The following is a 26524-nucleotide window of genomic DNA, read 5'->3' as shown; positions in this document are numbered from 1 at the left end:
ACACAGAATATAATACTCATAATTGTAGACAGAAAGGATCATTTTTGTGGTCCTCGCACACGTGACCCAGCCAAGCCGAACTATGGCTATTTACTCAGGATGGGAAGAGGAGCTGTTCCCAGCAAAGCAGACAAGGTTGATACATGCATTGTCCACCAAAAACTGCAACCTGCAGGTACTCTCTCAGGCTAGGTGATCAGACCAGTGGCAATAATGGGGACACAGTCTTCCTCATTACCTTGAAAAGGTACACCGAGCGCTGTGAACAGAACAGGGTCCCAGACCTGAGGGGACTCACTCCAGCCAATACAGCCACTCAGATCATGGGGTGATATAGAATGTTGCACGGGCCAGTGGTCGTCATGTGACCCTGCAACAAAGTAATAGATAGCTTATGGGGAACTCACAGGCGAAGCCACCTGACTTGGTAAACCAATGGGATGACTAATATATGGGACATCTGTAGGTAACACCACCCGAGCTACGCAATGGGAATGCACCTTAGGTTTTGGGGGCTGGTGTTCATGTTTGCTCCTCACCATGATACAAAACCAGGTGACACAGGCTTTAACGCTGAGACTGCCAGAGATTTAGCTGTTTCCTGTATGAGCCCTGTCGGTTGGTGAATAAAGACAGTATATTTGCCCCATTGCTGAGTTTTCCATTATTCCGGGTGGAAGGGTCCGGATGGGCCCCAGATACTCTGCTAACTTGTGGTAATGTTGATGCGAAAGCCCCCCCCGCCCCAGTTCTCTGGTATACCTTTACAGCCCCTTTCAACAAAGGCCCAAAATGGGACATAGATGGCTGAAACCATTGAGTTAAACTGCTGATCATTAGAAGGGCATTGCTAAAAACAAAAGTGCGAAAACGTAGCTGCCCAGGATGTCAAAGGAATGAATGGCCAGGAAACATTCCCCCCAGCTGCAGGGTTCTCCTGATGATGCAACATCCGGGAAAACCCCCGTAGCACTCCGAGTTGTCCTGTTTTCTGCACTTTGGAGCCCAGTGGGTTGCGGGGCAGAACCTGCCCCACTGCCCCTGCCGTTGGTACGCTATTGATACCCATAGATCGAACGAGAAAGAGGGGGACGCAGTATTGAGCCAGTCAAGGTCATGAGCTATGGAACCGACTCTCAAAGTGGATCTAAAAGATGTTGAGAGGAGGGAGTAATGGCCACAAAACTTGCTAAATGGGAAGGATGCAGCACAACTAATGGCAATAAATAAAGCACACATTAGTGAGATGAAGCAAAGAGGAGGAAACCCAGGAACAGAGACAGAGCACAGAGAAACAGTGCTATACTAAGCCCCATACCAAAAGGAAAAACAAGCATTGACAATACCAACAGTCTGGGCTTTTGTGTAGGCTTGGGAAAACACTTGCCAGGCACTGCTGTAGCGGTATTAACTGGTTGTTGATGGTAGCAGCTGCAAAAAGGTGCAAGTATCTTGGCATCTAATAGCAGTGCCTGGCAAATGCCTAATACACAAGCCAAAACGGTTGGCTTTTCCTATGTTCATTTTTAACAGGACTTCACTGAAGGACATGCGCAGTTCTTATAAATCGAGTGGCTGAAGGCAGACCTGGTTAAGATATTTTATTACACCAGTAGTGGGTTTACAACTCCAATGAAGTCATTAACTTTCAGAAGACTGCTTTGAAAAAATACTGGAAGGCACTTCGAGTGCAAAGTTTGATGGCAAGTCTTGATTAAAGCAAGCTCAAAGAGTTCTCCTGAGGCTTTTTTTGGAAGAGGAGGGGCAGGTACGGGATGGGAATGCCTATAGGGATTAGCATGACCATGGCTAGTCAATGTGTGGGCAAATAACAAAACAACACCTACAAGCGTTGCCTCCCCACTCATATGCCATTTTTCCCTATCTGTACTCCAATGCAATAGTTTGCCACCTATTACCCCAAATTAAAAAGGAAGCCATGGGGAATGAGATACAGTACTTGGTCCAAGACAGCATAGGTATGTAAGTAGAGAAAACTTGTAGTAAGAGAACAAATGTATGCTGGGACACCTGGTCCTATGGTCGAAACTAAAGGGATATGAACACTGGAAATGCAGAAAAATTAAAATCCATGCCAAGAGTTTGCCAACTGATGCATATTGCGACACTGTCCAAGGTCAGAGCTAAGAGACTTGAACACGAGAAACACAGTGAACTAAAGTCCAGGGGAAGTCTGATCGATATTGAGTGTAAGGAAACAAATGCATACTGGGAGACCTAGTCTAGTATGGTCTGAAGTAATGCAACGAGAACAATGGAAATGCTGTAAATGAAAGTCTGCGCCAAGAGTAAGCGAACTGATGTACACCGTGACACGTAGTCAGAGGTCCTAAAGAAGGGGGGTCTGCAACCTGCGGTTCTCCAGTTTTAGACTACTATTCCCATGACCCCCTACCACTGAATATACTGGCTAGGGCTGATTGGTATAGTAGCCCAAAACATCTGGAGAACCAAATGTTGCAGACCCCTCTTCAAGAGACGTCAACACGATTAACACTGGGAACTAAAGCCCAGGCGAAGTCTGATCGATATTGAGAGGAAAGAAATGTATGCTGGGAGAAGAAGAAGTTACTTACCCCTGGAAACGTTCTTTCGACTGGATTTTCCTCCCACATATTCCTCATCTTTTGTTATCTCCAATATCCAGCTTCATCTGCTTTGGAAGAAAGAAAATCAGCAGAGGGCGCTGTGCATCGATGCGGTCGACTCAATGTCCCGCAAGGGCCTCCATCTCGAGGATGATGTCATCGAAGGTATAGATAGCATGCATAGCGCCCGTTGGCTTAAGTTCTGTTTTCCGTGTCATTCTTACAGTAGAACTACCCGCATTAAAGCCGATTAGACCATACTGGACTCTGAAGGAGTGTAAACTACAATAACATGGACATTCTACTGCGGTGTAGGCTGGGAGGGGCGATGAGGAATACGTGGGAGGAACATCCAGTCAAAAGAATGTTACATGGAGTAAGTAACTTGTTCTTCAAATGGATTGTGTCCTCCCACGTATTCCCCATCTTTTGATAAGACTCCCAAAGCAGTGTTTGTTTTGGAGGTGGGAGTAATAATTTTGCCATCAAGGGTTTGTGTGAACCTAATGAAGGACTGCTTTCCCAAAGCTTAATTCCTAATTTAAGGTGAATCAAGGAGGTAATGCTTTGTAAAAGTGTGAATTGTAGACCAAGTGGCTGCCTCACAAATGTTTTTTTATTGGAACATCTCTTTGCAGAGCAGAAGTAGTAGCCATGCCCCTAGTGGAATTGGCTACGAAGCCTTCTGGCGGATCTCTCCAGGCCAGCCTATAGCATTCAGTAATAGCCAAAATAACTCATCTGGACAATGTTTGCTTGGTTACAGCCTGTCCCAGTCTATGACCCATGTATCCTATAAAACAGTTGGTCATCCAAACAAAACTTTGGCAACCTTGAAATGTAGAAACGCAGAGCCCTTTGTGGGTCGAGTCTGTGTAGCCTTTCCTCTTCCTTGCCAGGATGAGGTGGAGGGTAAAAAGTAGGCAATACTATCTTTTGTCCCAAATGAAAATCTGATATAATCTTAGGTAGGAATGAAGGTTTGACCTTAAGGCAACCTTGTCCTTATGAAAGACCGTAAAAGGTGGTTTAGAAGATAGTGCCTGCAACTCACTCACCCTACTGGCTGATGTTAACGCTACTAACAAGATGGTTTTGAATGTTAGTAGTCTTAAGGGACATGAATGGTGTGGTTCAAATGGTGCACACATGATAAACTTTAAAACAAGATTAAGGACCCAAATCGGAACCTGAAAAGGTGATGGAAGGAACACATTAGTGAGTCCCTTTGGAAACTGTATCACCAAAGAAATTATAAAATATGACGTTTCCCCAAACGAGTGCTTGAAGATGGAAAGCACTGCCAAATTGGTCACAACTTGGAGCCCCAGATTGGCCAAATACAGCAGAAAAGATAGCACCTCTGGTGTCTTGCATAGAAAAGGGTCCACATTCTTATCGCTGCACCAGCTACAGAATTTATTCCAATGGCAGCGGTACAAAGATTTTGTTGCTGGCCTTCTGGCCAAAAGAAAAATTTCCATTACGTCATCTGGGAAGTCCCAATCCTTGAACCTCAGCCTCTACTGGATGAAGGCTGAGTTTCTTCACCTCTGGATGGAGAACCTGACCCTCCTCTCGCGGGAGAAGGTCCTCCCTTTGTGGAAGACATATTGTAGGGCAGTTGGACATGTCCAGAAGTTCTGGGTACCACGTCCTCCTGGCCCAATTCGAGGCAATTAGGATCATAGATTTCCTGAACTTTCTCAAACTCCTGATCACGTGAGGAATGACGGGGACTGGAGGAAACCCGTACAAAAGTGGAAAGTTCCACTCCACTACGAACGCATCCCCTAGAGCTCCTCTTGGGGGAAATTCCCTGGAGCAGAACAGCTCACACCTCCGGTTGGCACTTGTGAACAGATCCATTTGAGGGGTTGCCCAAATGGTGAAAGTCTCTTAAAGGACTTTCTGTGCTAGTTCCCACTCGTGGGAGATTGTACCCTGCAGACTCAGAACGTATGCCACCATATTCTCCTCTCTGGTTAGTTGAACTGTTTAGAGGGAGATTCCTTCTCGCATTGCCTCGCTGCACAGCGGTAGTGAGCCTACACCTCCTCTCTTGTTGAGGTAGTATGTGGACACTCTGTTGTCCGTCATTATCAGGACATCCTTTCCCCGTACAGAGGGCAGAAAAGCCTTGAGTGCAAGTCTGATTGCTCTCAGCTCCAAAAGATTGATGTTCAGTTTGGACTACGATGAAGACCAACGACTGCTGATTGTCAGATCGTTGGCATGGGCTTCCCACCCCGTGAGTGAGGCGTCCGTAACTACTGTTATCTCTGCCCAAGGTTGCCAAAAAGGTTCTTCCTTCAGAATGCTGTCTTCGCAGGCCCACCACAGGAGAACCTGTGCGACCCTGTTCGGAACCTGAAGTAGATCTGACATATTTCCAGAGAATTGAGATCATTGTGTCCTGAAAGCCCATTGAAGGGATCTCATTCTCAGACGAGCTTCGGGCACTAGGAAAATGCAGGATTCCATGAGGATGAGCAACCGCAAGAAGTCGAATGCCGGGAGACGTTGGGCACTCTGACATTTGGTGACCATCTGCAGAATGTCTTGAGCCCTCACCTCGGGTGGCCAGGTCTTTCCCAAGGATGTAGCCAGTACAGCCCTGATGAACTGGAGCTTTTGAGATGGTATCATGTGGGACTTCTTGTAATTGAGGGAGAAGCCCAGTCTGTGGAGAGTGTGGCAGGTCATGCTGAGATGATCCAGGACTTGTTTGGGAGAATGAGCCCTGATCAGCCAGTCGTCCAGGTTGGGGTAGACGTGAATCCCCCCTCTCCTGAGACTCGCCGCTACCACCGCCATCTGTTTGGTGAATACCCTCGTGCAGAGGTCAGCCCGAACGGCGGAACGACAAACTGATAATGAGAACTGCCAACTGCGAACCTTGGGTACTTTCTGTATTTGAGATGGGTTGGCACATGAAAATAAGCATCCTGAAGGTCAAATGACACCATCCAATCTGGAGTTGGGGGACCTGAAGGATCTGAGAAAGTGCGACCATCTTGAATTGGTCCTTCCTGAGGAACTTGTCCAAGTATCTCAAGTTCAAAATGGGTCTCAGTCCGCCGTCCTTTTTGGGTATTAGGAAATATGGAGAACTCAGTCCGCCGTCCTTTTTGGGTATTAGGAAATATGGAGAATACCATCCTTTGTTCCTCTCCGTTACAGGTAGTAGTTCTATAGCACCTTTCTCTAGCAGAGTCAACATTTCCTGCACAAGGAACGGATCTGGAACATTTAACGTATGGCTACCCGGTGGATGATCCGGAGGTCTCTGTATGAAGGGGAGGCAGTAACCTTGGGCTATGGTTTCCTGTACCCAATCATCTGAAGTAAAATCCCTCAATCTTTCAAATGCTGAGACAGTCTGCCTCCCAGCAGGGTGTTGTGAGTCAAGACCTCAGAGAGGTTTTGAGGCACCTGAAGAGTGGCTGATGGTAAAGATGCCACTGCTTGGGCAGGCTTTGCACCTCTTCCTAGTCTACCACGAGGAAATCTTTGGCATTTTTGACCAGCCATTCCTCTCACTCTTCCAACTGAGGAATAGTAGCGAAAGGATCTACCCCTCCAAGAAAGTCCACTGGGGTAAAAGGGCTGAGGCTGTATAATAGAGGCACCTAGAGACTTGACTGCCGCCTTCGAGGTCCGCAGCTTCTCAAGGCTTTCGTCAGCCTTGCTGCCAAAAAGATGAGACCCATCAAAGGGCATATTAAGGAGTCTAGACTGCACTTTCGGTGCAAATCCAGACTTCCTTAACCACACAAACCTGCGTATCACGGTGCTTGCCGGCATGGCTCTGCTAATACTGTCAGCAGAATCCAAACCTGATTGAAGAGACTCCCACGTGGCCGCTTTGTCATCTTTTTCAATGGGCAAAAAGCTGTCACTTTCTTCCCCTTCGGGAAAATGTTCAGCCGCCAAGGATACACTGTTCCATAGGGTGTAGGTGTGAATTTCACAAGGGCACACATAGAGATGGCTGATTTAAGAGCCATTCTCCCAGCAGAAAATACTTTCCTTGACCAGGCGTCTATATGTTTATCATCCCGATCTGGTGAGATGGTCGGATAGGCAGCCTGCTTGGAGGTAGCGGTTGCTGCTTGCACCACCAGATTTTCTGGGGTAGGATGTTTTGACAAGTAGTTGGGGTCACTACTTGACGGCCTATATTTTTGTCAAATTTGTATTGACTGCCGGACTTGACTGCAGTGTTTCCCAATTTGCACTTACTCTCTTTTGTAGAGCGACATGAAAGGGTAGGATAGGATTGCTTTGAGGACTTTTGTCCAGGATATCCGTGAGGTCATCCGGTTCGAATGGGACAGCAGGCCTGCTCCATCCCAGATAATCAATTACCTTGGTGATTAATTGCCTGTAAGAGGCATCTACGTGTTCAACTGGCTCTGGCCTACCAAAATCCAACTCTGGTGAAGTGTCCACTCCACTGCCAGTCTTAATTGTAACGCAGGTCCTGCAACCTAGATTCTTCTGATATAAAGTTATCAGGAAATCCTTCCTAGGCAAAGGTGTGAAGGTTTTCTGAATTACTGGCAAAGGTTGTCGATGGATTCCATGCTTTTGAGCCAGATGCCAACACTGTTGATGGTACCGCTGGCGTTGATGGCTTCGACGTCGACTTATCAGTGGACTTAGTCTGTGACGGACTTCGATGGCTCGAAGGATTCTTCGATGATTTATCATCATGTCAAGGCCTTTGACGGCTCTCGATGAGAGGCTCGAAGGCGTGCAGGATTTGGCTCAAGCCTTTTCATTGCCGGCTTCAGAAGGCACATGGCCTACTTGCTTCAAGGGTTTCTGTCTCTCGAATATCTTTAGCATTTCCTGCCTGAATGACTCAATTCAGCCAGAGTAAAGGCCATAGTGGTGCAAGATATAGTACTCGTTGGGAAGGAGTCGGACGAGGAAAACTAAGTATGCGATTTATGATGCGGTGAGAGCCACTTCATGACATGGGCCTTTTAGACTTCTTCCGTCGAGAAGAGTCCTCCCTCACTTCGTTAGAAGAATGTTCTTTCAAAGGGGTACTCGAAGGGGATTTTTCTGGGGAGTCTACCTACCGCCAATTTCCATTTACGCTCCTTCAGAGCTTTTCCGGTCATCGACTGACACTTCTGACAGGCCGAGGTCTTGCGCTCCACACTGAGACACCATAAGCACACTCGATGTGGGTCAGTCAGTGACATCTTGGCGTCAGTCTTGGCATTTTTTAAACCCTGTCTTCGGGGTTGTTGTAGACTAAGACGAAAGACATTATTGACAATTCATGAAGAAAATTATGGCACGCGCCGTAGTCCACGAAGCGAAAGTTTACTCGGAAAAACGGAACTGAAGCCACGAGGAGTTGGTCAGTACCAAAAATGTTTCAATGGTTCGATTATAAAGGTGGATATCAGTGTTATTTTGCAAAATACATCATGTGCTAGGGCTCAGCCTCAGACAATTTCGCTTCACTGGACGGCACATCCGTGCAGGCCTGTTAACTACTTGTTGGCCAGGGAACACCAGCCCCTGATTTCCCCATCCCCACTGGATAACTTCTCCCTCCTTTGTTTTTCGCTTACAGGGGGTACGGGGTGGGGGGAGTTGCCCGTTAGGAAACAAAAGAGATGTTACAGAATTAAGGGCATTTTAATATTAAAGGATATAAAAACTTTGTTCAGAGTTATGTGACACATGTAAAGGTGCTGAACGTAGGTGCTGCATCGAGATTGCTTAAATGTAAGCCCCAAGTACACTGGGATTTGTAAGTGCATGTGAGGAGCAGAAAATACTATCCACGTGCTGGGTGTATTTTTTGCACTCCACAAGGAGCTTTCTAGTAGTTTGGTATGATGGGTTTTCTATTTATAGATAAGAAAAGCTTTGTTCTCATATAGCCATACAGCTGTGAGAAAAACAGCATCGTCCCTCTACCAAGTTAAGAAGGGTCAGGGCTTGCTGGCGGAGTGGATGAGAGACCAAAGGAAGAACGGATTGTGGAGGTTTCTTGTGTACGTTTCTAGATGGGGAAGGATTACATATGGAATAAGGTTGAAATTTTGATTAGCTTCCCAGTGTCAGTCATTTGTCGTTAAACTGGTGTATTGAGCCATATGACGGAACAGGTTTCCTTGCATGGTGAAAGGAAAGAGGGTTGGTCCCAATTAGGTTTGGGAGGGGAGACCGCCTAAGAGGTACCGGGTGCTTTGTTTCCCATGCAAAAATTACTTACCTCGGGTACTTAAATATCTTGTAAAATGTTCAAGCACTCGCCTGCCTCATTCCCCCCCCTTTTATTTGTGTTCACTTTGTCGTCCCGACGCGAGGGGCCACATGGGTATCACCTTAAAAGGGGTGACCTGGGGAGCTCCTGTACAGGGGGATGAGGAGTGTAGACTGATTTGGCCGTCACCACGCCGCATTGCCTCCACTCATGTTTTGTAGGAAAGCTCCCAAGGTGTAAGGTTTGTGTGGGTGCATTACGCAATGGAAAGTCTTGGCACCACGTCTTGTAATCTTTGAAAAGGGGAGTATTACTAAGCATGGGGGCAATTGTGTGTTTAAAGGCGTGCATTTTTAATTTGGATGCTATTTGGATTTGCGTTCAAACTGACAATTCTTACAATTGTTTTCAAATTATTTTCCACCTGCACCCCTCATCGTATCCTGCTTTAAATCTTTGCACTCTCCTCTTTGCACCTTGGTGCCTATAAATGCAAAATGCAAGCAGCAATTAACGTCCAAACTATTGGCAGTGCCAATGCTTGTTTCCTCCTTGCAATAGTTACCCATCAGTTTTCCCCGCTTACAAGGTTTCTGATCTGGGAATGATGCACTGTATGGTCTTTTGAAGGTACGTTTTTAAAACAGTAAGCAATAGAGGCAGAATTTAATTCTCAATAATGAAATGTAATTTTATTTAAAAAAAGAGCTTTCTATATATATTACTAAGAAGTGTTCCGAGATTGGACACAAAGGGAGAGGGTAGAGTCAGTGTTTACAGATATCAATAAAGACCCCATGATGAAGAACTATACATAGACAATCACATGCTGGAGAAGGTAGTCAACCCTTCTGCTGGATTGCCGTCATTGAGCACACTGGCTTAGCCTTTGCTCTTCCATTGCTCTTCGATTCTGAATTGCCCGCACAGTTCAGCTTTGTCAGGAGCAGCTCCAGCCTCCTGGTATTCATTCTCTACAGAAAGCTGAACTCAACTGACCTGACCTTACATGATTTATGACGAATCTCAGGATATCATCCCTTCTCCTTTAGGTGAAGACCTTTCCCAGGGGGCAGGGCGGTGCTTCCACAGTAGAATAATCCCGCTGGGGGCACTGCACAGCGGGAGGATCACCTGGGAGGGGAAGCCCCTTATGTGACTAGGGACGATCATTTCAGGTGACACAGGATAATCCCGCTGAAAGTCCTTCAACACCGCTCCCATCTGATATGTTTTATTGTGAAATCAATTCAATAGTTCATTCATGCAGAGTAAAGAGTTAACCAATATTGACATTGACTTGTACTGAGATGAGGAAGAGGACTGCAAGGATGCAGATCACTCGGCTAAACTGAAGTGAGCAGTCTAGTACTTCAAAGGATCGATTGGTGCAGAACAACTTTGTTTCCCAAAGCAGGATTTCAAATGTACTACAGCCGAGAGCCAAAAGAGAATACCTCCGGGTAGCAGGAACTGGCAAAGCAACGCTGTCAGCTGGAGAGCAGCGCAGAGAGACGCGACACCGACAGAGACAATATGCTGTTTGCCAGGGAAGGAGAGTGAACGAACGTAGCTCGGCGGCCAGCTACTCTAAAGCTCACTTACTGAAGAGACGTGAGTGTGTCTTGCTCTGTCCAAAGCAATGCAGAGGCAAGAGCAGACCCCGGATCAACACGGGATGCTGCACTCGGTACCCGAACCCATAAAAAGCAGAATATGTAAGGGAGTCAGACTCTGTGTGAAAGTAAGATTGGTAAAACTGTCACGGCTGCCACCGGTATAATTTTTTTTCCGGTGCCCGTGAATGGGCAATTATCGGATCATTACCGCCTTGCCGGACCTGGTAAATGCCCATTCCCATTTGAGCCCATAGGGCTCAATGGAAATGGGGAGGTCGGATGCACCGACACCATTCGTGAATGGTGCCCGTGCATCCGACATGCTCTGCTCGCGGGTGCCGGTACGCCCGAGAACTTGTAGTTTGCCGTTCCGGTAACAACTGTACCGGTAGTTTACCGATACCATTGTTACCGGACCGGCAAACTTATAATGAGGCCCAATATATGAGATAACTGGGTCTTGGTAGGAGGGTATACCAAGACCCTTCAAGTATTGAGAGTCTGGGATTCAGACCCAAATAAAAGGCTGCGACCAAAGGGGTCTAGAACCCTGGGACTGAGGAATGTGCTGTACTTCTGGAGAATCCTTTGTATTTTTTGTATACTGTGAAGGCATCATGAAGCAGGCCGAAGACAACAGATTTAAAGTTCAAAATAAAGAGGTTTATTAAATCAAATGTCAGGATGGTTGAAAGCCTAACTTGCCCAATGATAAGGTAGGATTTCCCTACCTGAACGGAACTAAGGAAAGTCAGACAGTTCGACTTAAAAGTGTGTCCAAAACCTATCCTTGCCCTCACAACTAAAGTTAGACAATGTATAGGGATGTCAACAATAAATGAAATGATGATCAAAACAAAGTTGCAAGCTTCTTCCAGCTCCCACTCACCAAGTTCAAGAAAGTTTCACAAAAGCCTCAAGATTACCTTTACCACGTTCAAACAGTTCCACCAAATCCTTGGGGTTCCCTTCCCCAAGTTCAAGGCAACATAGTTCCATAGAAAATGGTCTTGAGGGCTCCATCCTCACAACAGCATTGCAGTTCATCAAGCCTCAGGGTTCCCTTCCCCAAGACTCCAACGTATCAACGTATATTTAATTTCAATCTTCCAAAGTTCAACACAACTCCAGGTCAACTTGACACTCCTTCTGGATTGCATTAACAGTTCTCTTAAAGTTCTCCTTCTTGGTTTGTTTCACAATGGTTTTAGCTTTCACAATTGAGGGTTCCCTGGTCTAGGCGCAGTTGTCAGACCACACAGTGCATCCATCAAAGGTTGCTCAACCATGAAAACTAAGCTCTTCAGCCCACATTGACTTAGCTTTTCCTTATTCGCCTCTTGGCTTTATGTGCAGGTTCACACTCTCCTGGCTTCTCTTGATTAGCCACTTAGCTTTGCCATAACATGTCACACATTCCATGCCACTCTTTGGCGTTGCCGCACTTAATTCACTCACAAAGTTCACCTTGTGGTGGTCTTGTTTATTCCCCACCTTTCTGTCATGTTCTTTTTACACTTGCGCTCTAATTTCGCATGTTGCTTTCAAATGGGCACTTTCCTTTTCAACATTCATCAAGCCCACAAAGTTTTTATTCAGTTCGGCATTCAATATTTGCTTAACATCTCAAGTGTTCATTACTTGCTTGGCTTTAAATTGTATTTACAAAAAGGTGCTTGCGAGCCTTTCAATTCATTCAGTATTCAAAAGTGTTCAATATATTATTCAGGACTATGTCCAATTACTTTCAAATCACTCTGCTTTCACATACTTCTTGTTTCAGCTCGTTCGGCATTCTCAGCTAATTGTCAGTATTAGCAGAGCGCCTCGGACAGTGTTCCCTTGATTACACTCACAAGTTGTGAGCAACTGCTCTCTACTGCTTCACCGGTTCTCTGTTCAATCCTCCTGCATCCTCTAGCTTCGCCTCTCTCGCGGCTGCCATCGAGAGCTTCCCTCGCTTTCCTGCTTGCGGCGGCTCTTAACTTAAGGCACAGTGCAGCTGCCTGCTGCGATTGTCGCCAACCAGAGCTCAGCCAGACAGTTAGACCCTCGCGTGGCCTGTACTCAGCCTAGGTTTCTCCTTCTCCAGACTCACGCGGCTCCCACTTCTGGTTTCTCCAACATGCCTCTCTCCCGTCAGTTCCGTTCCCCTCCCTCCTCCATGGTGTGCAGCTCCATCTTTTATACTCCCTAGGAGTGTTAAAGGTCCACAGGTAGGTCAGTAGGTTTAATTGCCTCACTGTAGCTAGGGGGACCTGTCGGACCTTCACAGCACTCTGCAGGCCTCTTCCTCGTCCTAGTGCTAGACTGGTGAAATGAGTGACTGGTGTTCACTACTCCTAGTCATCTCTTCCTCTTCCCAGTACTGTCATAAGTAAAATGTGGAAGGATAAGGGAAGATGTTTTACAGTAGCCTATTAAGGCCAGGGGAGGGTAAGGTTGGTTTTCAATAGGGAAAGGGGGATACCATGTCTCGCCTGTGGGTACCCAACTCCTAATCCTCAAGGGCCCTCCACCCAGGTGATCCTACCTCGCTTCTCCACCCCCAGGGTCAGGATCCAAAAGCGTTGGCCTTTCCCTGGCCACCCGAGAAAAGGATCCAGGGGGAGTAGGAGTGAGGGTACCCTCAGGTTTCTCACAATACAAAGACTGGAAAGACATTTGACCTATTTAAGTCCAGAGGAAAGAAGCAACCCCCTAAAGTTGTAACATTATTTTCTTGAACATTGGTTTGAATATTTTGGAAGCCCGGCTGGCTGAGAACACTTTTGTTGCCTGGATGATCACTTTTCTTTAGTGTGAGATCACCCTTGCACCATTTTGTTAGTTTGTAGTGTGAGGGACAGTGATCGGTTTTGGGGACATGACTGGGGCAGACTTTATACTTTTGGACGTCCAGTCATGTTGAGGCAGGGAAGGCCTTCTTAGATTTAGGTGTAGAGAGGCATTGTTCCCAACCCTTTGTGATCAATAAAAGTCTATATCCAAAAACATGTCCCTGTTGTGGCCAAGCCGTACTAGTGGTACCTCACATATGGTGTCAGTGGGATCAGACCTAGTTGATATAAACTGTGGAACCCTGACTTTTACCAAACTTAGTGAGCCACTAAGGAATCAATAGGGTTTGATCTCGCAAATAGTAGTAGGGAATTCATCTTGGAAAGTGGTGAAAGACAATTAATCCTTAAGTCTTGATTTCACCTCCTGGGATTACATTCGACTGGCCTCAAAGTCTGGTATGGCATGGAAGCATGGTCTAGATGTCCTAGCAGGTTTAATAGATCCAGATTTCAGAGGGGATATCAAAATCCTATTGCAGAATAACAGTAAAAACCCCTACCAGATTAAACCTGGGGAGAAAGTAGCTCAAGAGATTTGGAGAGAGCACTATTTCCAAAAATCGCTAAAGAAAATGGATCCAGGGGAAACCGAGGAGACAAATGCTTTGGGGACGATAAAGTAGAAGTGCCCAGTGGCCCTGTAGTAAAACAAAACCCCCCCATCTATGGAAGATTATGAAATTATACCTGATCTATCCTTCACACAGGTAAATGACCCAAACCTAGCAGAAACCCTCCTTAAGGTTATTCCTGAGGAGGGAAGGGCTTAAGAGGGAGATTTTTTTTTTCTTTAAGCATGGGCTGTTCTACTGGAGTGATGTTGGACCTGATGGAACTCAGCGTTCCCAAATTGTCATACCCCGCACTCACAGAAGGATGACGCTTGAGATTGCACATTCCCACCTCATGCACCTCATGGCTGGACACTTAGGGGCTGCTAATACTCAGGCCCAGATAATAAATCGCTTTTATTGGTGCGGGATACATACAGAAGCTGAGAACTTTGTCCAGACATGCCCAATCTGGCAGAAAACCAGTACCCATGTTCCTGCTCCAGGGCCTTTACACCCACTCCCCATTATTGACATCCAGTTCTTCCGAATTAGAATGGATATTGTTGGCCATCTGGAACCCTCCAGCGGGGAAATGTATATGTTCTGGAAATAGTAGACTACTCTGCCAGGTATCCAGAAGCCTTTCCTATGAGATCGAATACCATCGAACAAATTCTTAAACATCTTCTCCCATTCCTATCCCGGGTTGGTTTTCCTAGAGAAATCCAAATTGACCAAGGCACCACATTTATGAGTAATGTTATGGCTGAAGTGAAAGAAATTCTACACATCCAAACTCTTCGTACTCCTGTTTAGCAGCCACAAACTGATGGGTTAGTAGAACAATTTAATAAGACCTTGAAAACAATACCCAGAAAATAAGTCTAGGCTGATGGGAAAAACTGGGACATTATGGTATCATTGGCCCTGTTTGCGGCCTGAAAGACCCCCCCCCTCAAGCATCCCTGCATTTCTCATCTTCGGGCTTCTTTGAGGAAGAGATCTTAGAGATGGTCTTGATATGTTGAAGGAAACATTGGAAGAACAAGGAGGCTACGGTACACCCTTTCCCAAACAGCACAATGCCTGAAAGAGCACATGGTCATAGATCAATAGTACGCTCCGATCCTGGTAATGTTCACCTACCACAAAAGACCAACTATAATCGGATCCTTTTCTATTGGTCAACAAGTGTTGGTGCTTCTCCTCACTTTGGAACAAACAATGACCTCCCGATGGCACGGTTCCTGCAAAACCCTGGAGCAAACGGGTTCCTGTAATTATCGGGTGTCACAACCAGACACAAGGGCAAAAACCCAGATTTACCATGTCAATTTATTGAAGGAGTGGAGCAAAGACCCCGTCAAGAAAACTTCTGTAGTGATGGCAGTCTCTTAACCGAGGAAACCGATAAAGTCAACTTAGCTCCGGTAGATGTATATTTCGAAAGAAAACGGAAAATACAAAACCTGTTGGACCAATTCCCTGATGTTTTGACAGTGAACCTGGGAGTGTGAAGGGTGTTTTCCACTACATATCTACCCCTTCTGGTAACAATTGTTAACCTAAAACCGTACTGAATCCCAGAGGCCAGAAGGGAGATAGACCAACAGGAGTGGAGGAAATGTTGGCCTCTCACATAATAGAACATTTCATGAGTCCCTGGTGCACTCCAATAGTCTTAGTACACAAACCAAATCAATCTTGGGGGTTCTGTATTGACTTTCAAAAGTTAAATGTTCTATCCCAATTTGATAATTACTCTATGCTCAGGATAGACAAACGCATTGACTGTTTGGGTTCAGCAAAGTTTCTCTCCACCATTGATCTAACTAAGGGCTATTGGCAGGCACCAGAGAATCCATCATATAAGGAAAAGACTGCTTTCTTGACCCCATGGGACTATTTCAATTCAAAGTATTGCCCTTCGAGTTACACGGAACATCAGCAACTATAAACTCTTTTCCAAGTTTTGCTTGGCCTACTTGGATGATATTGTTATTCACAGTAGGACTTGCGAAGAACACCAAAGAAACCTTCATGAAGTCACCCAGGCCTTAAAGAAAGACGTCTTACTGCTAAACCACAAAAATGCCATTTGGCACAATCGACTGTCAGACACTTAGAGTTCTTTGCCAGCAATGAGCTCTTACAACTACAAGTTTAAAAGGTTAGAGCAGTACAGGAGGCCCTTTTACCTAAAACAAAACAGGATTTAAGAGGTTTTTTTTGGATTGGTGGGGTCTTAGAGACGTTTTATCCCAAATTTCTCTTGAATAACCTCATGTCTGACCGACAAACTCAGAAAACGCAGAACCCTAAAAACTTAAAATGGGACAAAGAAAATCAGGCCAGCTTCAACACGTTAAAATCTATACAGTGTAGTGCCACAGTCTTGAAGGTACTTGATTTCACCAAAGAATGTATTCCTCAGTCTGACACCTCAAAGACGGGCCTGGGAGCTGTTTTGTCCCAGGAATATGAAGGAATAGAACATCTGATATTTTTCACCAGCTGCAAGCTCTTCACTGGGGAGAAACATTACTCAACAATTGAATTAGCTGTGGGATATTTAAGATACTATCTCACCGGTAGGACATTTCTGTTAATCACTGATCATTCACACCTTAACCTTAAATGGATGAGCCTACATAAGAATACAAACCCCAGAATTATGCGCTGGTTTCTTAATCTCAAGTCCTTTTTCTTTTGTGTGCAACACCGGAAAGGGCAAGGAGTAAGGCAATGTTGACTTCCTGTTCCGCTACCCAGTTGGAGATGGATAAACCAGTGGCTTAAGTGGATAGGTATGTAACGAATCAGAGGTTATCTTGCCCTTTCCTCTAGGTGGAGACCTTTCCCAGGGGGCAGGGCGGTGTATCTACGGTACAATAATCCCTCTGGGGCGGTGCACAGCGGGACGATCACCTGGGAGGGGATGCCCCTTATGGGACTAAGGGTGATCATCTTCACGAGATGCAGTATAATCCAGCCAAAAGTCCTTGTAACATCTCCACCGCTCTAGCAGCAAACATGGAAGCATTGGCATTGTGTTCCTGAAACACTGTTCGTGGCTACTTTCCTGTGCTTTCTCCCCCCTGTGTTCCGTCTCTCTCCTTCTCCTGGCTCTCGCCTGGTTTTCACTACTTAGTTCCTCGGAACTCGCTCAACCCTTTTCTTTTGCCCTCTGTTGTTCCCATGGCTTCGGCCTCACTCTCTTGAACTACCTTTGCTCCGCTTACGTCCGCTGCTTATTTGATCATTCCTACGCGGACTGGCTGCCCTCCTTACCTGCTACAGTTACCACATCTAGGATTTGGCAGGCATTCTCCTGACCGTTCCTAGGACTTATCAGATACCGGAGACTCCTGCCAGTGTTATCACCCGACTTACCTGCTACAAGGTTTTTCCCTTTGCAAGAAGGGTTTTTTCCTTTTGAGACCCAGCTCACCGGGTGGCCTCCGTGCCCCCAGGTATCACTCTGGGTTGGCACGGTGGCGACCTGGAGTGATAGGCCTCGTCTGTTCTCTACAAAAGACGGGAAGATCAAGAAATAAGATTCTGACTCCAAGTCTAAGAAGGTGAGACAAAAACCTGACAGCCATTCAATCCCTTTTAGGAGTTAAACCCCCCCGCCGAGCAGCCCTCATAGGGCTGATGTGTTTTATTGTGAAACCAATCCAAATAGTTAATTCCACGCAAAGGAAATAGCTAACCAATATTGACGCTGACCTGTTACATCTAAAACCATGTACTGAGACGAGGACTGTGAGGATGCAGATCACTCGGCTAAACCGAAGTGAGCAGTCTAGTCCTTCAACTAATCAGATTTAGAATATGTCTGAATATGCAAAAAAGCATGCAAAAAATAAGAAACCACAAACTTACTACTGCATTTATCCGGAGTGGCTCTAAAAGTGTGGCGGAGACAGGCGACATGCTACTCTCCAGTGCTTTAACATATGCCCGGGCGGCCATCAGTCTTAAGCGGTACAGATCCATCTGGAAAACTCTATGCATCGCTGAAAAAGGGAGGAGGGGGCGAGAGGGTAGGAAAGGAAGACAAAGAAAATATCTTTACGAAAAGGCAGCATACCTCTTTTGTTACGATTTGCCAAAACTCCACCCACTGGATGTCCCAATCCAAGGCACACCCAGTGGATGCAGAAAACATCACAAGAATACAGCATATCACAACATGAACTTTGTACGTTACTAAATGTGTCGTCTTCGATTAGGTTTTTATAGTGACTACTGCCAATTTTCATGGGGAGAAAGGTGAACACTGTTGGTGCTGTGCTCATTGTGAGAAAGTCCCCTGCCTGTCTCTGGGAGTATTAGGTAGTTGGGCATTGGGGGTCATGTATCACCACCCGTGGAGTGATGTAGGCCAGAGGCACAACATGGAGGATCCCCTGTACCACCCCACAAGGCCCGAGCTCTGGGCGTGTGCTATGCTTGCCACTTTAATGCAAGATCCACCTTGTACCTGAAGTATTATGATGCTAGGGGCATGGAATAGTTCTAGATCGGCCCAGCAAGCTGAGAAAGAACAGAGTACCTACTATGGAAAGTACAGGTCTGGGCTCCACCCCATAACATGAAGTGGAACTCTGCCCCTACAGCTGCCTCTCGGTCAGATGATGCACAAGGCAAATCTGCCTGTCGGTGTTGCAACAGTGCGTGTGCAACAGAGGTGTTGCCAGGATTGTCTAACAAGTGGGCCCTGAAGCTAATGTAGTTGGGCCCACAGCAGTGATATAAACATCTGTAAATGCCCACACAGCACTGCCGAGTGGGCATTTACAGATTTTGGGTGGCCCTTGCCCACTCGGGCCCTACCCTGTCTCCACCTCTGGTGTGCAATCCAAGATAGCAATCTGCCACAAGCGAGCTCAGTCAGTGGTACTGAACATCCCTGCAAGTTCTCGTTGCTGGCAGATGTGCTGAAGCGAGAGGGCTTAATACACGAATCCCAGTGACGCCCAATTGTAGAGCACAGGTCTAATCACTTGTGAGGAACACAGCCCAGAGAGCAGAGCTAGTATGGAATAAAAGGCCAGGGCAACCTTAGCAGAGAGGAGGTGGAAGGACTTGGAGAAAAATCTGATGAGAGAAAGGGAGAGGAAGGTGGAAAGACTGTTGAGAGGAACACTGAAGCTGAGGATGGAATGGAGTATCAGGTGGAGGTCGGAAGGTGTGAGGAAGAAGGGAGTAGAACATCAAAGGGGCAGTTGTAATGAGTTGTGTTAAAGGTAGCAGAGATAATGTCAGAAAGGAGGGTAGAGGAAGTATCAGGAGAAAGACGGGAAGAGGCACTAAGGAGGTTTAAGGAAGAAAGGAAGCAGATTGAGGAGAGAGCACAAGGGAGGTAGAAAGATGCTATAAAGCGGTGGAAGGAACTGAAGAGAAGGGCAACAGATTGTGGAGAAAGCTGGCTGAAATGCAATGGGGTGAAGGAGAACACAACAACCGCCAGGTGGAAGGGAGGAATTGTCCAATAGAAGGGGCACGAAAACGTAGGGATAAGGGGGGTGAAACCCTTTGGCGAGAATGAGATAACATCCATGAGGAGGTGGGGAATAGTACCAAAGAGAGCCTGAAAGTGGTTATCCGGGTGCCCAGGTGCATAAAGGAAAATAAATTGGATAGGGAGCGGAGAAAGAGAGTCAGAGGGAGTGAAAGCCAAAGAAGGCAAGCATAAAGCTGGATAGGGGTAGACCAAGGTAGGCCAAATACCAGAATTGACATGATAAACATGTTGTATTTATCATCACCATAATCTATATTTATAAAAGTGAAAATGTGTGGGTTTGTTTGTGGCATGGTGAAGTGTTTTTCCTTCTACAATTCCACACCCTTTCACCAACTGCACCAATTTGTGCATAATTCCCTGTTAGAACCCTCTGGACAATACTGGCTACACGACACTTGGACACCGCACCCCATTCTCCATATTTCAGCACCTTCACACATGAGACGGTTGCCTGAAATCGGCGAAACATCAACGTGGTCATTCAAGGACGGGGCCTCAACTTTAAAATACACTGTTTCTGGGACATTTGCACCGCAACGAACTGCACCACGCCAGTGTGAGGCAACAGGTGGGGAGGGAGCACAGTAGGTCCCAGTATGCAGCAGGACACCAACTCTTGCTTCACCCACAACGTCTGCCCCCGGTGTATGTCAGCCAAGAGATAAGCGAATCGGAACAGCGACCTAAAGGATAATTGATTTTCAACAATTTATGAGAGTGTTGTCATGCCTGTTCACAGAACCCATTCGGAGAACAGGTACTTTTTGCTAGTATACTATAAAAATGTTATCTTCAAACTGGACTATAGAAGGTCTCTCAAGACAAACTCTCAAGACAAACTTGCATCATCATCATTAACCACTCGCACTGAAAAAGCATTCAAACCTATCAGAATACTGTGTTCATGAACTCTACTCACTCATTGCAATAAACATTGGCATGCCCACTTGCTGTGGGGTGATCCAATATATTTATAGTGCAAAAGCATCCATTATAATTACAGAGCTCACCTATGTACTAGGTTTTGGCTTGGACCGAGTCACAGGGATTTGGTCACATTGCAGGCTCGCAAGGACAGGTGCCATTTACTCAGTGTTTCCTACACTCCTTAAAAATGAACCTGAAAATTACTGAATTTCTGCCTTTGGTGTATCGTTGCCGCTTTGTAATCCTGTTTGAGACTGTGTGTAATACACAAAATATATCTTGAGTGGGAGGTGGGTGACTAATGCTCTTCCTCAATCAACACAGATTGCACACAGTTAGCTCTACGAAATCACTATCTCACCAAATAATCTCACAACTAGGCAAATCCAAAAGTTCCCCTGCATAGGCATTGGGCTTAGGGAATATTTTGAAGGGCCACAACAAGAAAAGGGTGATTGAAGGTTCATTTAACTAAAAAACTATACAAGAATCCTCATCAGACCTTACAAAAGAATGTCAATTTCAGTGCAGAAGAGCCACATTTCAACTGTGAGGGTTTAGATACATGCAGAAACCTGAGAGAGCTAAGCAACTGGAAAAAGGGCATATAAATTAGGCAGCATAGTATGGAGTACAAAATAGAAGTGACAATCCAAAAGATGTCATTACCATCATCATTATAGCTCAAGTTATCGGCCCAAGCAAAGCAAATAGAATCAAGAGGAACATTTGTAATAAAGGCTATAGTAGCTTCTGTGCCTCGAGTAGAGTGAGCTCTAGGCGTAAAGGGTAAGTCTCTCTTGTCAAGAGAGTAACACAGTGTGATGCATTTAACAATCAATTTTGACATTGCTGATTTAGAGACAGGGTCCCCTTCACTACCAGATGCCACAGAGACAAAGAATTGGCTTGTCTTTCTTAGTGGTTTAGTCTTTTCAGGGTAGTATACCACCGCTCTCCTAACATCTAGTGTATGGAGGCTTCTTTCAGCTGAATTAGATGGATTCTGAAAGAAAGTTGGAAGTTCGATTGCTTGGTTAACGTGCAACTTAGCAATGAATGTAGGCGCAAAACGTGGGTTTGTGCGCAATACCACATTACCTTTGTGAAGAGTCACAAATGGGCCCTGAACTGAGAGAGCCTGCAGTTCACCAACTCTCCTTACAGAGGTAATGGCCACTGGGAAGGCATCCCTATAGGCGAGAACCTTAAGTCTAGCCTTCTGCATTGGCTCAAAAGGAGGTCCCATTAATCTTGGGAGAACAACATTTAAGTCTCATCTGGGAGTTGGGTTAGAAATAGGAGGGTGAGCCTCTTTACCCCTTCCATGAATGCCTTCATTACATTAATTTTCCACCATGAAACCTTGCTCTGAGATGTGGTATAAGCAGAGAGGGCAGCAAGGTGGGCCTTTAGAGAGTTGTAGACAAGTCCCAAGTTTAATAGGTGTGTCAGATAAAGGACTTGGGCTTCAATATAAGCATGGCGGTCAAGAAACAATGGTGCCGGTAAGCTTACCGGCACCATTGTTTCCAGACCGGCATACTACAGTTCTGTCTGCCTGCCGGAGCCACCGTGCCGGGCAGGTCTGACCCTGCCGGACACAGCGGCCATGGTAGGCAGACCATCACAGAAGCACCGGCACCGTTAATAATGGTGCCGGTGCTTCTGAGTTCCCCATTCTCATAGAGTCTTTTAAGACTCTATGGGAATGGGGAATTACTATTTTTCAGCCGCCTGACTCTGTGCCGCCGGGGTTGTAATACCCCGGTGTTACCGGCAAGTCAGGAACCGGTAAATATATACGGGTCTGGCGGAAATCCGCCGGTAATACCGGCACGGTTACCACCGGACCCATAATGAGGCCCTAATATCTTTAGGGGGTCCTAATGTTTTTAGAGTTGCACCAAATGGGCAAAATGTTCCACTTATTGGAGTAACAATGCCTGGTGGTAGGTTTACGTGGCTCTTTAAGTATGTCAATACATCTTTGAGGTAGTTGCAGATACCCAAACTCTGACTCCTGGAGCCAATCCGCTAAATTGAATATTTGGGGGACAGATGCTGTATCTCCCAAAGTCTTTTGACAGCATGTTGTATGGGCAGGGCAGTTTCCTGGGGGTGGGGTTGGGGGGCTGACATTCTCATGAGATGAGAGAACCATGGCTGTCGAGCCTACATTGGTGTGCCATCAGGATCAGCGTGACTTGTTCCTGGTGCATCCATCTTGTGCATTATTTTGTTGAGAAGGGTATGCAGGGGGGGGTGGTTAAGCGTAGGCAAATCTCCCGGACCATGTTATCCAGAGACCGTTCCCTTTGGACAGTCTCTGTGGGTACCTGGAGGCATAATCTGGGAAATTGGGCACTCTCTGTTCTTGCAAGCGCTGCTCGTGTTCTACGGGTAGGTGCAAGTCTCTGCTGAGCATGTCTGCCAGAAGATTGCGATCCCCTGAAACATGTTGTGATAGTAGGAACATGTTGTGTTTGAGTGCCCACTTCCAAATGTTCTGGGACAGTTTGGATAGCCCTGGAGACTGAGTGCCCCCCGTTTGTTCAGATAGTAAATGGCCGTGGTGTTGTCTGTCAGGACAAGAATTGTCTTCGCCTGTAGGTGTGTTTGGAAGGTATTTAGGGCTTTGAACACTGCAAGTAGTTCCGACAGATTGGTACGTTTGGCTGCTAATGATGGAGACCACATGCCGTGCAATGTCTGTTGTAGGAGGTGTGCTCCCTACACCGACAGAGAAGTCTGTAGTGTGAGTGGCTTATATAGCAGTGGTGTGAAGGATTTCCCCTTGACCACCACTGCAGACTCTGAACGAGGGCTGTTGAGCCAAACACTAGATCGTTCCACTGACTGCTTGCCTGACATCATTGGCTCGAGAGCCACTCCTGCATGGGGCACATGCGCAGACAGGTGTGTGGAACCAGGAAGATGCAGGATGCCATCATCCCCAATAGCCGCATGGTGTTCCGCAATTCATCCGGCAACTGGCTACAGATGGAGGGATCTGGAATAACATGTTTTGAACCCTCTCATTGGAGGGGAAGACAAGGCTGTCTTTTGTCTGAATTAGTGCCCCAAAATTGCTCGACTTGATGGGGACCAGGCTTCACTTTCTCGATGGTTGAGAATCTGAGGTTGGAGAGGCGATCTACTGTTTTTTGAGTGTTCTCCAGACACCTTCCGTATAAGTCTCCAGTTATGAGCCAGTCGTCAAGATAAGGGTACAGTGGAATGCACTGCCAGCGCAGGTGAGTTGCTGCTCCTGCTAGTGACTTTGTATCCTTGGAGCTGAGGCAATTTCCAAGGGGAGTACCTTGAACTGGTAGTGAGTGTTCTCTATCTTGAAACCAAGGTATTTTCTGTGCGCTCGCAACATTGAAACGAAAGTATGCCTCTTCCATATCCAAAGTGGCCGCGTAATCCCCCTGTTGCAGCAATGGGATTACTTTCTGAATAGTTGTCATTCTGAACGTTTGAGGTTTGACACACTTCTTTGCAGGACGTAGATCTAAACAGGATGCATGGTTAGATACCTTTTGGGTACAAGGAAGTACATTGAATAAATACCCTGGTTTAACTGAAGATGAGTGATAACCTTGATTGCCTCCTTTTCTAGAAGGACCTGGACCTTTTCTCACAGGATCTGTAGATGCTCTACCGACAGTCATCTGATCTTGGGTGGATGGAAGCAGGGTGGTTGTAGGAATTCTATGCAGTACCTGTGGGCGACGGTCTCGAGTACCCACTGATCCGAAGTGATGCCCTCCCATTGGTGGGTAAAATATTTTAAACACCCCCCGACCATGGAGACATGGAAGGGCACCCATACTGCTGAGTCATTTTTTGGCTGTAGTCGGAGTCTCTGGCTGCACTCAGCATTTTGATGGTTCTCATTTTAACAACCTGAGAAGGGTAAAGGACAGAATGGCCTGGTCAGGATGTTAATCCGTGACTATGGGCTGCAGATCTGTGTGTGCTTAACCGGCTGAACTATCCTAAAATCTTTACATGTACAAAAATTCACTATGGAAAGTGTGGACTTCTAGAGTGATGCTGCACAATAGGTTTTACAGTGTCTTTCAATGAGCTATGGTGTATGCTAAATATGTTGCACCTTTCAGCTTCACAGCCTTGCAAATGGGCTGCTTGAGATGCTCTCTCTCAGTTTCTCCATTTCATGCAATAGGAAAACCATATATTTAGTGAATGCACTGCATAAAGGAAGCAGAAGTGTTGGACAGAAGTGTGCCTGTTCAGAGCACAATCCAAGGGCACATGTCTATTAGGTTGTGCTGATATCAATTACGTGTATTCAGCGAGTTCTGCTATAGTCTTTCTCAGACAAAAAATTTTTTACATCTTTTTTTCTCTACAAGATTTGATTGTTCATTGTTTTCACAGATAATAGTGTTTTCTGCACTCCAGTCCACATGTAGTGGACTGAGGTCTTAAAAGAAGGATGTCATTCACATATTGTATCCATACACTGCAGAAATATTTGCGCTCAGGCACTCCACAAAGAGTGCATGTGCTTTTGGAAACCTCTGCGTGTTTACCTAAGTGGATGATGGCTGCTAGGAGCACCAGTTACCCTAGCGTCATTTTAGGACAAATTAACGCACGGAGGAAACTCACTGTACAATTGACTTCTTCTCTCGTTTTATTCTTTTTAAAGTAGATATTTCGCAGTGTCCTCAATGTCCTCTCCGTCTCAGCTCCCATGACATATTTGTCTCTGCCTGATCTTTTATACAGCCTCTCCTTTCCCTCTTCCTGCTCTGCACCCCTTACACTCTCCCTCTCCCATTTTCTATCTCAGTCATCTCCCTGTCTGCCTCTTTTTTGGCTCTCAGTTCCCACATCCGCAAAGCACAGCACACTAAATAACTGGTTCGGCTCTTGTTTGGCTCTTGATGGCCTAGAGCCGAGCAAGAGCAAGACATTTGGCTCAAACTCTCATTGGCTTGCGCAACTCTACCCAAAGGTACAAGAAAGTGGAGCAGTAGCGATATGGTAAAGAAGAAGACAAGAATGTGAGACGAGGAGTCGGGAGAAGTAGGAAATACCCTCTAAGGAATAAGCCAGTTCCAAATTGTTGAGGACGAAGATGAGGTCAGGGTTTCGGGGAAGAGAGCCAAGACCCAGGGACACGGAGGTGGCAGATGAGATGCGGGGAGAAGGTCAAGCAACTGCTCCTTTGGGGAAATGTTCTCATGACAGGGCTCCCAGCTGCACACTTGGCTCCCCCTAAAAGCAGTCTACCACGCTGCAGCATGTCTTGTTACAGGAGCATAAAAATGGGACTGAATTACCCCCCATCTTACGTGAACTACATTGGCTTCCACTCCAAGCCAAGATACTGTTCAATACTGCATGTAACATCTACAAAACTGTCACAAGTAGCACACCAACATACCCAGCAGCTAAGCTCCACATATCTGGTGGCACACGCTCCTCATGCAGCAAATCGACCAACCAGCTTCAATCACAACTCGTCCACAAAGAGAGGACCTGCAAACATTCCTTCTCTTGTCATGCACCTACCCTCTGGAACTCGATCACAGTATCGGCTCTGTGGAGTCATCACTAATCCCCACCCTAAAGTCTCCTCCCGTGTGGCATGGGGAAGGCAGCGCCTACCTGATAATGGCATTGGGGGCGGTATTCTGAGGGTGGATCACATGGGAGGAGGTGGCTGTTGGGGAAAGGTGATGGCTCTGACAGGGGTAAGACAATATTCTTCCCTTGATTGTGAAGAAGAAACCCTAATCCCAGGGTCTCTAATGGCATGCTGTTATTATTCAGAACCCTTAAACCATGAGGTCCTGAAAACCACTTCTGCCGAACATCTTAAGCAGAACTTTTATTTATTCTTCACGTATACATAACCCCTCTAAAACCCCTTTAACAGCTGATATTGATAACTTATGTTGATAAAAATGTGCAACAACAGAACTTAAAATATTGTAATTCTTTGGACTTCAATTCCCAGAAGGCTCCAAGTACTGGGACGAAGAAAAGGAGTGGAGTCAATGAGGATTAACAGTATGGCCAATAGTAACATGCAGTCTACTTGTTGCCCCTTTAATCAACTGTGCAGGGCATTTTAATGTGTGAGACACCGGCAGGCAAACTAGGAACGAGAAAGTGAAGGAGAAGCCAGGTTGGGCTGCAGTGTACGCGGAGCGG

General features: G+C 46.1%; 1 protein-coding gene across 1 annotated transcript in view; it reads right to left on the bottom strand.

Moving 5' to 3' along the window:
- BBS1 (Bardet-Biedl syndrome 1) overlaps positions 1-26524 on the bottom strand; it is a 1034601-nt gene that overhangs the window by 167017 nt on the left and 841060 nt on the right. Inside the window, exon 14 of the mRNA XM_069644936.1 lies at positions 17752-17885. Within this exon, the coding sequence (XP_069501037.1) occupies positions 17752-17885 (134 nt within the window). The remainder of the gene's footprint in view (positions 1-17751; positions 17886-26524) is intronic.

The sequence above is a fragment of the Ambystoma mexicanum genome, chromosome 2p (assembly GCF_040938575.1).
Source record: "Ambystoma mexicanum isolate Mex_15411 chromosome 2p, UKY_AmexF1_1, whole genome shotgun sequence".
In the NCBI taxonomy this organism is placed as follows: domain Eukaryota; kingdom Metazoa; phylum Chordata; class Amphibia; order Caudata; family Ambystomatidae; genus Ambystoma; species Ambystoma mexicanum.
This window is presented reverse-complemented; position numbering and strand designations above follow the sequence as displayed.